At 42.7% G+C, this 17971-nt stretch overlaps 1 protein-coding gene across 1 annotated transcript in view; it reads left to right on the forward strand.

Annotated features, from left to right (window-relative positions):
• galnt9 (polypeptide N-acetylgalactosaminyltransferase 9) overlaps nt 1-17971 on the forward strand; it is a gene marked incomplete at its 5' end in the record, with an annotated part of 114033 nt that overhangs the window by 27720 nt on the left and 68342 nt on the right. Inside the window, 2 exons of the mRNA XM_079516512.1 lie at nt 2004-2170; nt 11189-11363. Coding sequence (XP_079372638.1) covers nt 2004-2170; nt 11189-11363 — 342 coding nt within the window. The remainder of the gene's footprint in view (nt 1-2003; nt 2171-11188; nt 11364-17971) is intronic.

Raw genomic sequence — 17971 nt, forward strand, 5'->3', positions numbered from 1 at the left:
GTGTGTGTGTGTGTGTGTGTGTGTGTGTGTGTGTGTGTGTGTGTGTGTGTGCGTGCGTGCGTGCGTGCGTGCGTGCGTGCGTGCGTGCGTGCGTGCGTGCGTGCGTGCGTGCGTGCGTGCGTGCGTGCGTGCGTGCGTGCGTGCGTGCGTGCGCGTTTATTTATCCAATTAAACTTCAATCTTCGTGTGATTAATCTATTGAGAATGAGCTTTAAGATCCCTGATCAGAGCCCTCTAAATGCATACTGATCATATCATAATACATAATCTCCACATAGTTTATGCAAAGATTGATTATACTCTCTGATACTGCAATGTGAAGTACTATCCCCATACCATGCATTGGTACAGTATGTTCTTACTCAACCATGCATATCAATATACCCCCGTAACAGTGTCCCCAAGATAAATGCATGTACATGTACTGAGCTTTTCAGAAGAAAGCTTGTGATTTACAAAAAGAGAACTGATGGTGTAATTTTAAAACATATGCCTCAATGAGAAATTAAGCATTCTACTCCAGAGTTAGTGTCGAAGTGTCCTTGAGCAAGACACTGGACCCCTAATTGCTCCTGATGAGCAGGTTGCTGAATGTGTGTGTGAATGGGTGAATGTATGTAAAGCACTTTGGATAAGTGCTATATAAATGCACCATTTACCATTTTTACTCTTTAGTACCTACTACTTACTTCCTGCAAAGGAACTTTTGTGAAAGTGTATGTACAGTATGTCACATACTGTATGTGGTGTGATAACACACAGTTCTCCCATCTTCCAAGAGTCACAGTGCAGCCAAGGCTGGGAGCTGGGGCATCCGGGTAGTGCAGGCCAGGGGTAAAGCTCCTTCCCACTATGGTGGACATTGGTGTTTGATTCCTCCATGGTGCTTGGCTGGGCACTCAACAAAACACAACAAACACAATTGGCTACTTTTGCGGGTGAGAATCTGGCAGGGGAGGGTGACCTCTGTCGCTGCACTAGCACCTGATACAGGTTGGTTGGGTTGCATGTTCAGCAAGGGAGCAGAATTGGGAGGGATAGCATGTTCCTCCTGGTGAAACTACTCACTGTAAGGTGAAAATAAGCCGACTCCATGTATATCAGAGGAGACGTGGTTGTCTCTACACCCTCCCAAAAACCAATATAGTACAGCATGTGTTGGCACGGCAGTAACAGGGACTATGGCCTATGGGGGAATTGGCAATGACTAAATTGGGGAGAAAGAAGAAGAAGAAGAAAAAGGACTGGGAGCTATTGCTTATTTATGAAATGGAAGTGGGTCTTCAAACTAAATCTTAGGAGAGTGCTGTACGTGCTTTTGCCCTGAGGGCTTTGTTTCCGTGAAACAAAATGATGTTGGACACATTAAATCAAAAATTCAAAAGCTACCCACATTGAGCTGGAATACCATTTATTTTTTTCATGTGTGATTTATGTGCCCTTCTCTCATCGTGTATAAATGCAAATGATTTTGTTCTCTCATATTTTTAGAATTTGAATGATTTCACTTTCATAAGTTGGCTTAATTTTGTGGATGTCCTCATCAATTTATTTTCAAAGTAATGTAAGATGTGTTCACACAACTTGCTGCAGAGCTGCAGTAAGGCAGTGTCTGCAAAACGACTTCCCCACTGCAGATATTATGGCCTGCTTTTCATTTCAACCATATGCCTCATTGCACTAAGTGGTATTGGTTTTTTTTCCTAACTGAAGGAACAAGGTACTGATCTACTGTACTGCTGTCCCTAACCAAATAAACCCTAGTGACCCTATTCTGGGTGTATCATAAATAGGCCAACATTCAGCAAAAATAAGCAAACATTCAGCGACAATGACAGATCTACAAGCTCACAGATCAGCTATTTTCCGAAAACATCACAATTTTGTTTGGAGGGGAAAAAGTAGGGGACCATGTATAGTGTTTTGGGGGAGCCCCAGTCAGTGAAGTACTGTATATGTAGTTGAAGTGCCTAATATTCATTTCTTAATCTCAATCCTCACAGATGTAAACAGTTGACGTATCCGGAGGACCTGCCGCAGATCTCTGTGGTCTTCATCTTTGTGAACGAGGCTCTGTCAGTCATCCTTCGCTCTGTTCACAGCGTGGTCAACCACACTCCTGCCCACCTCCTCAAGGAGATCATCCTGGTGGATGACAATAGTGACAGTGGTAAGAGACATCTTCAATTCATAATCGGAATACATATCATTGCTGTCGGACAAAACGGATACTTTGACAACCTACAGTATAGCAAAATGTTCAAAATGTAATTATGCTTTAAGTAGCATGTGACGTGTCAAACTAGGGGGTTTTCATGATTCTGAATCCATTCCAAGCATTAGTTTTGCATGAAAAACACTCCTTGGGCTAAAAACGGCCATAACCGACCGGCATCACATCGGGCACATTTGGGCAAGTGGCTATAGCAGTTTTTACTTTTGTGCCAAATGGGAGTGTTATTTTCTGCACAGGACAAACAAACTTCCAACAAATACTGTAAGGACTGCTGGAGTAGTGTTCTGATAACCTGTTTGTATTGCATATGATGTTAGAAGGATTATCTGGGTGGCACAGTCGGTAGTGCTGTCGCCTCACAGCTAGAAGGCCCTGGGTTCGATTCCCGCTGGGGACGCTGTCGTTGGATAAAATAAAATAAATAAATAAAATAAATAAAATAAAAAAGAAGGATTCTCTGAATTAAACAAGATACAGAGAGCAGTAGGATGCTTTTAAAACAGACATGAAAGTTTTGAGCAAAATATTTGTAAGTTTTATACCATTACGCTATCATATTGTATCATAATGTTCAAATAACGTCAAGAACCTTTACGTTTTTAAAACAAATGCTGAATTGAAGCTGATTGGCACAAATATAATTCTAAAAGTTCTTATCTCTGAATCCAGATGTGTGTGTGCCGTGTGCGTGTGTGCATTTAGGGAGTGCGTAGCATCTTTGCTATGGCACATCTTTGCTAAAGATGTGCCATTTGAGAATTTCACACGTCATGCCATTGGCAAGACAGTGAATTGTTAGTAAATTGTCAGAACATTGCCAGTGCACAAGGAGAGCATTTGCAAAGGTGTTGTTATGCAGTGTTTCCCCTATATGCATTATTGTGTGGCGGGCCACCACACAGATAAAGACAAGAAAATACTCGCACACTGTGGGCTCCGATCGTCGTGAAGTGCCTTTATTTGCACAAAAAATTGACTGTGACGTTTCGAGCGCAATGCTCTTCCTCAGACAACCACACAATCATGACCAACCACCACAATATGTAGTAGGCGGCCGCGAATAGGCCAAAAAAGTCAAATGACCGCAAAAGACCACAAACGACCACAAAAAAATGCCAAAAACCCACAAACAATTTACACACTCCCCCACTATCTCCCCCATATCAGCTTCTGGCTGTTATGTAAAAGATATTCAGATTCTTTTTTTACAATGAAAAGAAGTGTCGAAAAGGGACAAAAGAGAAGAATTAGCAAAGCTAAACAGTGAAAAGAACTTTGGGAAAACATGTATTTCCAGAAGAAAATGGAATAGTACAGGAAAGCCTGATGTGTTGGAATGGCATATCTGTGTACATTGATTTGAACCAGCAACCTTTTCCTTCACAAGTTCTCTCTATTCAATCATAATGTAGTTTTTCATGAAAGGCATCATACACAGCTTCACATGATGCGTTTGGCAGATTTCCAAAGCTGCCAATAAAGTCAGTATCTATGAAGCCTTGATCCACCTACAGGTAGTACAGTATTGTGGTTTGAGCACAAATGTGTACGAGTGTGTACGAGTGTGTAATGGTGTGTGTGTGTGTGTGTGTGTGTGTGTGTGTGTGTGTGTGTGTGTGTGTGTGTGTGAGTGTGAGTGTGTGTGTGTGTGTGTGTGCGTGTGTCTCTGTGTGTGCGTGTGTCTCTGTGTGTGCGTGCATGCGTGTGTGTCTGTGTGTGCGTGCATGCATGTGTGTGTGTGTATCTCTGTGTGCGTGTGCGCGTGCGCGTGCGTGCGTGCGTGTGTGCGTGCATGTGCATTAACTGTTGAGAGAGAGCTAAGACAGGGAAGTGAAAGGATATAGAGAGCCCCTAGGGGCATGCTCTTAATGTAAAAATAGCTGGGGGAAAAAAGACAAAGGGAAGAGGAGATTCTTCTTCTTGTCCTTTGCCCCTACTGGTGCCTGCCTACAACAGTCTCCATGGTGATGTAGGCAAAGACGGTTTGAGTTTGCCTCCACACCTGCGGGGCCCATGGCTGTTGACAATGCTAGCTAGCATCCTCGTCCAAACAGCCTGACTGTTTGGAGAGGCATGGGACTACAGTATGAGCAAGATTCCAGATAACACTTGGCCCCTCCATTACTTGGCATGGAGCACTGGCCCCTGCCTCCCTCAGGCTGCCAGTAGACAAAGAGCGCATAAATAACATACTGAAAGAGGACTGAGCAAGAGTCAACATTGGCCCACCAACCACTCTCCCCTTTGAGGCTCTTAAATTGCCAGCCATTTAAAACCAACGAGCAGGCGAAAATGGCAGCTGAACGCCTCCCCTAATAATGCTGCTCCAACCCGCTCCCTGGCAGGCCTCCTCCCATCCAAGGTTGGTATAAAGAGGTGAACAATGATGATTAATGGGACGTGAGAGTACATGGGGGGCTACAGTGTCATCATCAATTATTTTCCATTATTGTTTCCATGTTGAAGAATGCCCAAATAAAAAAGAAGTTCTACAAACGTACAAAGCGCCACTTCGTGATGTGTTGTAAGCTTGTAGATCAGCTATTTCCGCTATTTTGTTATGTTTTCTTGTATATAACATTATTAAATGTCAGTCATTTCTTTGTATATTTAAGTTATTTGTCATATCTGCCTGCCCTGTGCAATTTCTAATTAAGAAGCATAAAGGCAAACTGAAATTAAAATTGTATTCATATTTTCCAAAGTTCACAATTAAATCGTTAATCACAATTATTTGTGTGATAATTAATCGTCAACTTAAATTTGTAATCGTGACCGCTCTTTCATCAATATGTTTTAAGGCGACCTGAACCAAATCTACAGTATGCATTGTTTGCTCAATTTTATTTACTTAGCATTGTTGCTGCCATGCGTGTATAACTGTGCCTTCTGTATTTTATATTTGTATTCTGTAAAATATATATTTAAGGGACCAAGAAGTCACAAAGTGTGTTTGGTCACTTATTGTTCTTGTGTTTTTTTCTCTTCTCCTTCTTCTTCTTCTCCTTCCGCCAAAAATAGCTGTTCTGGCTGAACCGTGCAGTCGGTTTTCGCGAAACACTGTAATCTGGTAGAGGGCCATGCCAAATGGTGACTATGCGAAGCCCATGACCATTGGCCAAATGGTGGCGCTGTAGCACTCAATTGAAAATGCAAACTTTGAACGTGCATAGCTCATGAACCGTTTGACCGTTGGCAATGACACTTTGATACACATATGTGTCTCCTCATGCCGAACAACTTTCGTGTTCTGACTTTTGACCTCTGACCTTTAGATCACCCGCCATTTTTAATTATATGTAAAACAGTTAAAATGTATCTCCTCCCAGAATCTTTGATCAAAATGCACGAAAACTGAAGTTTTTATGAGCCAATGAAAATTGCTGGTTTGTGAAAATTCTTCTTTTGTCCCTAATACATACATGCAGTATCATATGCTGCAACTGTACAGTATGGTAGAGGGTCATGCCAAATAGCACTGAAAGCAGTCTTACTCCAATAGGTCAAAGGGGGGCGCTATGGCAATTCTTTGAAAATGAAACCTTTGAACAGGCATAACTCATGCCTCATTTGGCCAAAAGTGGTGGCACTTGTTTCCACATGTTCCTTGACTCATGGGGAACACATCTGTCACTTTGACAAGTAAGCTCTGCCCTCAGATTTTCCGCAGTTTAAAAAATGCTCTGCCTGGATTTTTGAGCAATTTGCGTGAAACACCCTACACACAATCTATGGACCATTACCTGAAATCCCGGTTGAAGAGAAGTTTGTATGTGAAAACATGAACAACAAACACACTGTAGAAATGGATAATGACATGCCCAAAATCAGGACACACATACTACCAAAACACTGAATGTTACTGTTTAAAATGTAGTAACTGATTGTCTCTGTGTAGCTCAGTCAGTAGAGCTCTTGCATACGGACCACAAGGTTGTGTGTTCAAATCCGGGTCCTGACAACTATGCTCGTCAGTCTTAATTGTGCATATTGTTCTTATTGCGTGTTGTCTTCTTTCTTGGTCCCGCCTTATCGCTGCTTGCAGCTATATTTTTCTCATTCTATTTTACTTAGCATTAACTACTTGAGCCATATGTACTTAGTCGTACGATAAATTGCAGCAACGCTGATGCTTCCAGTGTGTTCCAGGTGTTAGCCATGAATCGTGAAACCCCAAATGATATTATCACCAAATTACCCCGATGATTAACGACTAGCTCACTTATATGCACTTTCACCAGCATTAGATTTGCATACCAAACACCCTGTGAAGCAAATAATTCTCAGGTACTGCATGCATCTTTATTAACCACTTAAGCTCTATTCAAGATTTGGGGGGGGGGCGGCCCCTCCTATGTCCAGCTTTGAGTGTTTGTGTAAACACAAACTTTGAAGACTAAAGTGTGTAAACACAAACATTGTGTAAACACAAACATTGAAGACAAAAGTATGTAAACACAAACATTGAAGATGAGAATGAGGACTGTCTCAAAGTGTGATTGGCAGGCGTGATTGGGTGGGGGATGTGCCATTGGTTGAGAATGAGATGATGTATGATGACGTATGATGGTAAAAGCGCCCCTCACTTCACACAGGTGTGATTTTTGAGGGCAGCTTTTGACCCCACACGTCTCAATATTTGCCATTGACAATGAAATGAGAAATTAGGTCAAATGTCCGCCAAATATGACGTAAATGTGTGACAACAGGCATTCTGATTGGCCAGTATGAGATGATGCATGATGATGTACGATGATAAGAGCACACCTCACTTCACACGGGTGTGATTTTTTAGGGGCGCTAGCCCCCCCTATATACAGGTTTAATGTTTGTTTTTAGTTCTTAGTTCAATGTTTGTTTTAAAAACGCCATTGACAATGAAGGGAAAATTTACGTCATCTTGTCCCTAACACAAACATTAAATGCCATTAACAATAAAGAGAATTTAATGTTTGTTTTGTCACCGTTTGTTTTATATCACCATTACATCACCTAATCTAGCAACATGAGTTAGACTTTAATATATTAGCGCCCCATATTAGCGCCCCTCACTTCACACATATTAGCGCCCCTCACTTCACACGGGTGTGATTTTCAATAATAGCTGCTCACGTGCCACGTTGTGAAAGTATGGTTAAAATCCACTCCGAGCTGTGCTGTGTTTTTTTCATTCATTTTTTTCCAATGGGGTAATGCTAACCATAGATTAATGATTTTCCATTATTTATGTTAAAGGAGAATTCCATGCTAGAAGGCTTTCTTACCTTTCTTTGTAGTCGTTACGTCCCCACCAAAGAGGTCCAGGTGTTTTTTTGTGCAAAAACTGCTTATTGGCTATTTCCCCTACCATAAGCCCTCAATGAATTGCATTGCATTGAATGGGAATTGAATGGGGCTATGGGGTGTTGTGCTAATTCGCTTATTTCCATCGAAATAAGTAGTAAAGTGTGCCGCTTGGGATATTATTTACATTATGAAGAGAGGATATATACAAAAAAATTATACTTTTGAGCGATGGAAATAAGCGAATTAGCACAACACCCCATAGCCCCATTCAATTCCCATTCAATGCAATTCATTTAGGGCTTATGGTAGGGGAAATAGCCAATAAGGAGCTTTTGCACAAAATAACACCTGGACCTCTTTGGTGGGGACGTAACAACTACAAAGAAAGGTAAGAAAGCCTTTTAGTATGGAATTCTCCTTTAACCTCTATGGGAAATAAATAAAAGCATTGGGAACACGTTTTAGAACTAAAAAGGGTGGCATTCTTCTATATCCTTCACTTCAGAATACTGCTGTATGATGTTGCCCTTACTCATTGTATTGGCTGATGTTAATGCGTGCAGATGTGTGAGTTTGTTGCTGAGGGAGCGGTGTTGCTTTGCTCTGACATTAGACAATAATTATTAACATGCAGGCTGCTGGATCGCTTGACCTTTTCCGGACGCTTCTCACCTGTCCCCTCTTGTTTAAACAAGGGCTCCACGATATGACTTGAAGGAACTAGCCGAGCTCCTTCTCAGGCATAATGAATCACACTGTTGGAATCATGTTTGCCTTGTCGCCATGACACATATCCTTTTCCGGGGCAGCCTGTGATATTTATTGGTGGCTAAGGGGTTTATTTATTAGATCGTCTCTGCCGGCGTTGAGTTAGATTCACGCTCCCTGTTGATAAGCTTTAGCTCTCTGTCTATCACACAGGATAACTGCGGGTTCATTGTTGTTCCAGTATTAGCAAGCAAAAAGGGGAAGGCTTAATGAGCCTCGCAGAATTCGATTCTTGCAAATACCGCTATCAACTTGATAACCTAATGGTTCACATAATGAAAACAGGGTATAAACCGAAGCCCAGCAGAGATCCCAGCTTGTAATATTAATTTCAAATGGAGCTGAATTACTGTAAACATTGTATATTAAAATCTTATTAAAAACTCTACAGTATGTGTAGGATTTCCCCTATTACCATATCATTGGGAAGATGTTATGATACATTATAATGATTGCTAGAACATGTTTCTGTTACTGTTACTGTACAAATGCAGCGTGAGTTGTGAGCTTGCCCACCTGCTGCAGGTGGGCACCATCGTTCAGTATATATCATGCTTAAGGTCTCCTAAAAAAAGATTGCATCTAACAATCTCTGCACTGTTGCCAAAGAAACCTTACATCCTTATGTCATTAGCGTGTGCGTTTCAATTGACATGTAGGCTGAATGGTGCTGCAATTATAGGTGTGTTAGACCTCCCCTTTGTATGAGCACCCTCCCTGACCTGTCATGACAGCCAATTATCTCTTCATCGTCAAGGTCTTAGCACTCATACAGACGATTACAAATCTCTCATTTATGGCATTGCGATTTAGAGGATAGCTTTTGCTAGATATTTTGAGACTATTTTGTTTACGCATGGGGATGATGGAATGTCAGGCATTTTGATTTTAAACAATGAACTCAATTTAGTTTTCTATGAATATTGCATGCGCATCCCATTACTCGCTTCGGGCAGAGTCAAACCGACACGTTCTCCAGTGTCAGTCGACTCGTCGGTGTGATTTATTGATTCAATGGGTTTCCGACCTGTTTCAACATATGATTATCACAACATATGTGAAGACAAAGATTATCATCGTTATTTGCTTCATTATGGTTTATACAGAACTGTGTAAATGTGCATAGTCCTCTTGCACACATGGCTTCCTACATATTGTTTCTGTCAGATTTGCATGGTGAATTACTTACAGCAATGTAGGGATTCACACAGTGTCTTGCCTTAGGGCATTTAAATAGGAAACACTGGGGATTTAATTTGTGAATTTCTGATTACAAGGTCAAATATTGCATGTCACCCCCCCCCCCCCCCCCCCTCTCTCTCTCTCTCTCTCTCTCTCTCTCTCCGCTCCCCCATGCATGAATCCTGCCAGTTTCACTCCACAAGGCATCCATAATCTTCCATTTGATTGTTAGTCTGTGTGTGTGTGTGTGTGTGTGTGTGTGTGTGTGTGTGTGTGTGTGTGTGTGTGTGTGTGTGTGTGTGTGTGTGTGTGTGTGTGTGTGTGTGTGTGTGTGTGTGTGTGTGTGCGTGCGTGCGTGCGTGCGTGCGTGCGTGCGTGCGTGCGTGCGTGCGTGCGTGCGTGCGTGCGTGCGTGCGTGCGTGCGTGCGTGCGTGCGTGTTATTTTATTTTGGGGGGGGGGGGGGGGGGGGGGGTATGGGGCATTGTAGTTAGTAATTCATATCCTTCGTGGTCTGTAACTCTGCAGTAGTACTGCCAACTATTTGTTTGCTGAATATCAAAGAGTGTCCTTATTTTTACGGTTTCTCAGCAAAGCCCAGCAATTGCTGCACTCTTGGCTTTCATCATATTTCAGTAGCCACAGGGCTTTTTGGTTAGAGAGACCATCCTGTGCCTCTCAGAGGGATATGCAAATTTATTTTGATTCCTAAATACATTCCGGTTAATTACGTGGCTACAATTCTTCTGATATAGCCTTCATAACATGCAGGCATCACAGCAACTACACCTATCCTGTCAGCATACCCACAGTAGTACCTCAATAGAAATGTAAACAGCAGCCCAGCAGAGAGATAGGCCTACATCTGCTTTTTAAGGGTTTTAACGGTTGTTATACACACCAAACATAGCAGATCTACAAGCTCCCAATGTGTTGCAGTGTGGCGTGTTGTGAGTATGCAGATCTACTATTTTTGGTACACGACACAATGAAGAACCATGTATAATTGAGGCAATGCTAGTTGCGCGACAGTAAAGCAGATCTACATAAGCTGCCACGTGCTGATCTGCAAGTCGAGCTTGTAGATTGTGTGACACGATGCACAGCGAGCATAAATCACGCATTGGACTGACAGAGGCCGCCCTCTCATGACTCACTGGTTGCCCAATGGCGGTGTCATGCCATTGATGCCAAACATTCCCTCCTCTGAGCTGTTATAGCTAAAAAGAGTAAAGAGTAAAGACCCTCGGTCAGACGTGCACGCACGCACGCACGCACGCACGCACGCACGCACGCACGCACGCACGCACGCACGCACGCACGCACGCACGCACACACACACATACACACACGCACACACACAATCTATTGACAGATGATCCTTCCAATGACAGGTTTTTCTATGTCGCTGGCACAGGGATTGTGCTGCATTTTTTCCCCCCACTGACTGATGTCTGCTTCAAAGCCAAAGTCAGGGCAAGCCAGAGCTCTGATGCAGAAGTCTACACCACAAGCATCATTTCGTTCTGTACTTGTATGGAATGACAATAAACTCCTTGATCACGTACCCCTCCCCCAGTGTAAAAAATCTGTTAATTCTATTGAGTGTTTCAAAATGATAGAACCTCTCAATTGCTCGCAATATTAAAGAGCGTCTCTTTCATTTCTCATTTTTGCAGTGGAGATTTTATTCTATTGTATTGTTTTCTGCATTACAGTTGAGCTGAAGTTTAATCTGGACCAGTATGTGAACAAGCGCTACCCAGGCCTGGTGAAGATTGTGAGGAACAGCAAGAGAGAGGGTCTGATTCGAGCACGGATTCACGGCTGGAACGCGGCCACTGCCCCCGTCGTGGGTTTCTTTGATGCGCACGTCGAATTCAACTCTGTCTGGTAAGAGAAAGGTCGTGTGTTTTACAACACTGGGTTTCACCTTTTTTTCCACAACCACTCCTTACCTTGGCTGTTGACTGTGGGGATTTTCATGTTTTCAAACGCAGCACATGTCATCATTAATGAATAACTGTGAAATATGCACTGTGTTGTCTTGCCTAAGCGTTTTGATGTAGCGCCAGGCCTGGTGGTGAATATATTCCCTGGTAAATTCTACCTGAGGCAGCACTTTTCAACAGAATGACCCCTATTATGAACAAGCTAATAAACTCTCTCCCCCTCGATCACCCTCTACACCTCCCTTTCTAATCTGTGAATAATGGCCAATGGGTCGGACTGGGCGAAAAGACATCTTGTTTAATGGCACGTCCTGTCCAGCAATATACTGTAGACCACTGAGAAAGAAAAACATTGCATCTTATGTGTGGGAAATAATTAGACAGAGCGAAAGTGTGAGACTGGGGAAGGGGGAGAAACAAACATGCTTTTATTACATTGTTTTTCCTCTGTGATTCCTGGCTTTCAGGCTTTCTGGCATGTTATGAAATTACTTCTGGGGGTCTCAGCCCAATGTCTGGGCTGCCACTTAGGTGTTGCCACCAAAACAAGTTGCTCAAATGTGTGTAATTGGCACCTAATTTGAGCCTGTCACCCAAAACCTGTCTGCATTTGAAGATGGAGCAGGAAGCTGCCTGGCGGTGGAAGGCAGATGGGGTTGTGCATTGATTGTGCGTGGTGTGGTGTGTACGTGCAATGGGGGCGTCTTATAGTTAAACGTTTGTTGGCTTATAAATTGTTTACTGCTATGCGTATGAAGCAAGGGGGAAGGGATTGCCAAAAAGATTTCGCCAAAGATTTCAGCACTTTATAACATGTGATGAGAATATAAAAAAAAAATAAGTAGGCTATAGTACAGTACATGAAGGTACAGGAATGCCAGGCGTACACATGCCAGCACAAATGCCAACAAAATGTAAATTATAAAACAGATAGTTCTGGTCCTTGATTTGAGCGGTGTTCAAAGCCATTGTAAACTGTTATATAACAAATAACGGGGCGGCGGTGGCTCAGGGGTAGAGTTTCCGGATGGTAACAGCAAGGTCGCCAGTTCGAACCTGGGCTCCCTCAGAGTTAGTGTCGAAGTGTCCTTGAGCAAGACACTGAACCCCTAATTGCTCCTGATGTGCTGGTTGGTGCCTTGCATGGTTTCCGCCGCCATTGGTGTGTGAATGGGTGAATGTAATGCACAATCTATGTAAAGCGCCTTGGATAAAGGCGCTATATAAATGCACCATTTACAAACACACACCTGAGACCACATTAGATCAGTATTATCGTGCCAAACAAACGGTTTCAAAATGTCAAAAAAAAAATTGTTCATTTTGATTTAGAAAAATGCCATGCAATTGCTCAATATTGATTAATTAAAAGTTGCAATGGTTCTAACATCACTGACTTGAACATTTGTATATAATTTTCATGTTTTGATTGATGAATTTATTTAATACCTTGTCAGTAAAAACAAAAAGGAAACGGCATTGGGCATTTGGTAACTATTTTTGAATGAACGCAGGAGCCTAGACTGTGGTTTCACATCACGTTTACAGGTGTAAAGAAGTGCACATGGTTGAAATGAGGTTTTGTGCAAGCTCCATCATCTTTGTTGTTTTCAGGAAGAGAAAAAGAAAAAGAAGAGGGGGGAGGGCAGGGAGAGCAAGGAGAAAGCAAATCAAACAGCTTCTACAATCACTGTTAACCGTGACCTTTTGGGGCCTAATATTAGCCAAACGGGCACACGGCCAAGTTCAAACCTGGCGTCCGCTGTGCAGCCGAGCAGGTCAGTCATAACACCATGAACTTTGACACCCTTTGTTAAAGGGCATGCTTGTATGCGCCATGTGCCTTGATCCTCGCCTGTCTGTGCTGTGGGGTATGTGATAGGCTCAGTGGAAACAGCAGAATCAAGCAAAGCCAGGCAGCAAACAGGCAGCAACACCGAGAGAGGATTGCATTATTGGCCCAAGCATCATGCGCTGGTGCTGCTGATGGTAATTGATACCCCGATGGTTCCCTCATCTGTTCCCCCATCTGCTCTTTGTTCGGAAAACGGAAGTACATCTTTGCCTCTCTGCCATGCACACACACACACACACAACACACACACACACACACACACACACACACACACACACACACACACACACACACACACACACACACACACACACACACACACACACACACACACACACACACACACACACACACACACACACACACACACGTGCGAGTGCACCCCTGTTGCCTCAATATGGATGAATACATCCTCCTTTTCCTGTGTGTGTGTGTGTGTGTGTGTGTGTGTGTGTGTGTGTGTGTGTGTGTGTGTGTGTGTGTGTGTGCATACAGTACATTATCTGTATGCATGCACGTATAATATGGGGCAGCTCCTGTGTTTGCAGAATCTACAGATATAAAATGCATCATGTTGCCCTTTCGTAATATACAACTGTCCCAACATGTGCAAGTTGTATGGCTGCCCTTATTGAAATAGATTCACTAGTGGTATCTACCACGTCCCTTTGTTACAGCAAGGAAGTCAACCTATTTATCATTATAGGATTATTCACTGTATGGCACATGCAGTGATAAGTGAGATGGATGAGGCCTCAGGCTCTTCATGGTCCTGAGCCATCCTGAATGACCTTGTACACACAGTCAGCGGTGGAAAAAACGTACTCGCATGTTTTACTTAGGTAAAAGTACCAATACTGCAATATAGTTACGACTCACGAGTATATAGTATCGGCATCAAAATGTGCTTAAAGTACCAAAAGTAAAAGTATTCATTATGCAGTGCTGTCACGATTGTGACATTTTTATTTGATGATTAATTGTCACAGAAATACAATTGTGATGAACTATTTAATGGTGAATTTGTCATTAAACATTAGAACATTTCAGCATGAGGTCTAAATGGAAACAAGACCGCAAGGACTTGATCGCAGTTAATGGCCTAAATGGAAACAAGACTGCAAAGGCCAATGAATGAATGAATGAATGAATCAATCAATCAATCAATCAATCAATCAATCAATCAATCAAACAAACAAACAATGGCTCGGTTTCCCAAAGGACACATGGTGTAAGAGGTATGGTGTATTTCATTGGCTGAATTTAATAATATTTGGACTGCTGGACAGCTGACAGTAGGCTCTCTTTACTCTTAAAAAAAATAGTAAAGGAAACATGCCTGGGTTCTGTGTGCTCTGTGAGAGCCTACAGTCAGCTGTCCATCAGTCCAAATATTATTTGGACTGCTGGACAGTCCTGAGGCCTGAGGTAGACCTGAGACCTGAGGCCTGATGCCTACCATTGCGTGGCACATCTATGCACGGAATGTCTATGTTCAGGCTTCTTTGTGCGGCCTAGAGGGCATCTGAGCATGTTCTACACCTGGTTTGGGAAACCAGGCCAATGGCTATAGGCTCAACAAAAGTTGCACAGCACAGGGTAGATATGACAAAATAAATGGCATATTTAATAACTTGATACTTTCTAAATGTGCGTGCGTGCGTGCATCTGTGCGTGCATGCGTGCGCGTGGGTGAGTACAGTAAAATCCCCAAACTTAATTTAACATATGAAAGTGTACACTCTCATATTAACTCTGAGGTGCAAATGCACAAATAATGGATTGTGCTCGCTAATAGAATCATGAATTGCATATAAATTTCCCCCATCTAAAGATCCGATTCACAAAAGATGTTGTGCTAATGACATGCGGTTAGAAACATGCCCATGAAGAGTGCAGTTTGGCCTCATTTTGTGAAAGTTTGGGTGAAACAACCCTTATGAATTTGCTTCAGTTACCACTACCTCTCTAGTGGTAGCTGGTGGTGACCTAATAGCTTCCACTGCATGTGGCTATTAGCGCTGTTGTTTGTGAATTGGAAATTGTTTTGCTCATTTTCCTAGAAATAGGCTGACGTTGTGCCAAATGTGTGGCTAATTATTAGCTAATTTAAATACGGTATGTGCAAATAGCACTGGAGCACAGAGACACTACTTGCTTGCCAGCGTAATTAGTGTTGCATTTCACATTTTGCGGGTTCTTTGAGAATTACACAGTTTCTATATTTTTGCGTAGGTTTAGTGGGCGCAAAAGCTGTGCAATGCCTTTGTGAATTTTCTCCTGATGATTTTACTGTGTGAATGTGTTGCAGTCGCTATATTCCTATGGTCGTTTGTTGCATTTGCAGTAGAATTGTTGATTTGCATTGCTGTTAATACAGACATAATTTCATCATACTGTACAGTGCACTTTACAACTGCTTCAGTTTTCTATGAGAGGCTCCCACTTCTCGCATAATTTGGTGCCCAAGCAGTGAAGCACTGTCAGTTTTTAAGGTGTTATACAGAGATACAGATATGCAGTTATGTACAGTAAGTAATAGGAAACCCACACACTATCACAAATTAAGCTTGGGAGAGGCCTGGCTCACAATGTTTTTCAGTTGAAAATAAGATACTTTCGTTGCTGAGTGCATGGTTCTGCAGCACATTATGCATGAGGCCATATACTCCTATTTTGAAGATTATTTAAATAAATTTTGGCTTGATTATATAGTAATGTCAATGTGTAACGGTATCAAAGTGATAGTATAAGAACCGCTCTGAAATTTTACTCAGGTTGCGAAACAGATTTTAACCCATGAGCTTATGTATCACATATGTTTTTCTTATAAATTATATTAGAATGTTTGGGCACAAATGAATAAATAAGGGTTAAAGGAGGATTCCGGACCAACTCTTTTCTTACCTTAATCTGATGTTATAATATCCAAAAACGGTTGGGTTTTAATGGCAGATCACCATTTTACGGCAGCCACAGGACAAAACACTGGAGCGTATCTAGTCATTATGAAAGACAGATGTCATTAAAAAAAGAGGAGGGAGTTATGTCATTTTTCACCTGTACCACTTGTTCTTGGATATAACATCAGATTAAGATAAGAAAAGGCTATTGGTCCGGAATTCTCCCTTAAGTCTTTGACTGAGTTGAATACTCATTGATATTTGATAGATTGTTTATGATTTATTTGTCTTCTATCGTATTGTTTATCTCCGGCATCCAAAGGATTATGTTTCAGCCCTGTCAGTGAGTGTGTGTGTTTGTGCATGCATGCGTGCGTGCGTGCGTGCGTGCGTGCGTGCGTGCGTGCGTGCACTCACTCATGCGAGTCCAGAGCTGAATCAGACCTATCAGCGCCAAACATTTTGAGCTGCCAGTAGGAAAAGGAAGACACTCCCTGAATTCTTCCAATCCGTCAGTAACAACTGTTATATATTCACAGTAGACGTACCGCCATAGCACAATTATGAAGGAGTGAGCAATAGTAGAGGCCCGTTCATAAGGAAATGTTTCTCTCAAGATCTGGTTAAACGTAGAGGGGATATCTTTGACATTCTTTTATTTAGAGTTATAAACTGTTTGGTCCAACAGTGGTTGTATAATTCCTCGCACAGTTCACTATGATGCACATGGGTACGCGCTCCAACACACAAAGATACATCGTGACACATGCTGTGTATGTGCATGCCTTCAATTGAGGGTGAGAGAGAGACACGAGGCAGAGGGAGAGAGACAGTGAGTTGTTGTGACAGGAAAAGGATGTCCAATGAAACCCTAAAGACCATCAATCATAAGTGTATTTCGGCACTATAGGTTTGCACCATAGTGATCTCTGTGTGTGTGTGTGTGTGTGTGTGTGTGTGTGTGTGTGTGTGTGTGTGTGTGTGTGTGTGTGTGTGTGTGTGTGTGTGTGTGTGTTTGTGTGTGCGCGTGCGTGCGTGCGTAAGTGTATTTCGGCACTATAGGTTTGCACCATAGTGATCTGTGTGTGTGTGTGTGTTTGTGTTTGTGTGCGTGCGTGCGTGCGTGCGTGCGTGCGTGCGTGCGTGCGTGCGTGCGTGCGTGCGTGCATGCGTGCATGCGTGCGTGCGTGCGATATACTACAGCAGCAGGCCTATATTCAACTGCGGGCCAAATGCGGCCCGAAGGGCGCCCCCTTGTGGAACCCTTTTTTTAGGGCTAATATACAGGTATTGTAGTGTGTGTGCGCGCGGTCGGCTGGTGCTCGTTGACGCTCGTTAATGTCATGTCAATTATGTTTATGCACTGTCAAATAGGTCTACATGTTAACATGCGTGCGTTGGTGCGTGCGTGTTTAGCCACACCGCCGATCCGACCATCAAGTCTGAGTCAGTGTTCGGCAATTAAGCATGTTCATGATTTGAGCATGGCTGGCCAGTCAATTTGGACCAGTCCTAATCATGTTTGGCCAGAACTCGATAATAGGATTTTTGACACGTGAATCCCTATTATGGTAACTTTTCTGGTGTGCAATGCAGCAAATTCCACAACCATTTTAGTTCATGAGGGGGTAACGAGCAGTGCAGCAGTGGAGTGACAGTGGAGTCTCATTTCCAAGATCGGCTTTGCCTTAATACGAGGATATGAGATCATTGCTTATGGTTAATGTGATATTGCATCAACTAAATGTGTGCAATTTATCTCCTCCGCCACCCACACAGACACACATGTGC

This window comes from Electrona antarctica (genome assembly GCF_951216825.1).
Source record: "Electrona antarctica genome assembly, chromosome: 12".
Classification (NCBI taxonomy): Eukaryota; Metazoa; Chordata; class Actinopteri; order Myctophiformes; family Myctophidae; genus Electrona; species Electrona antarctica.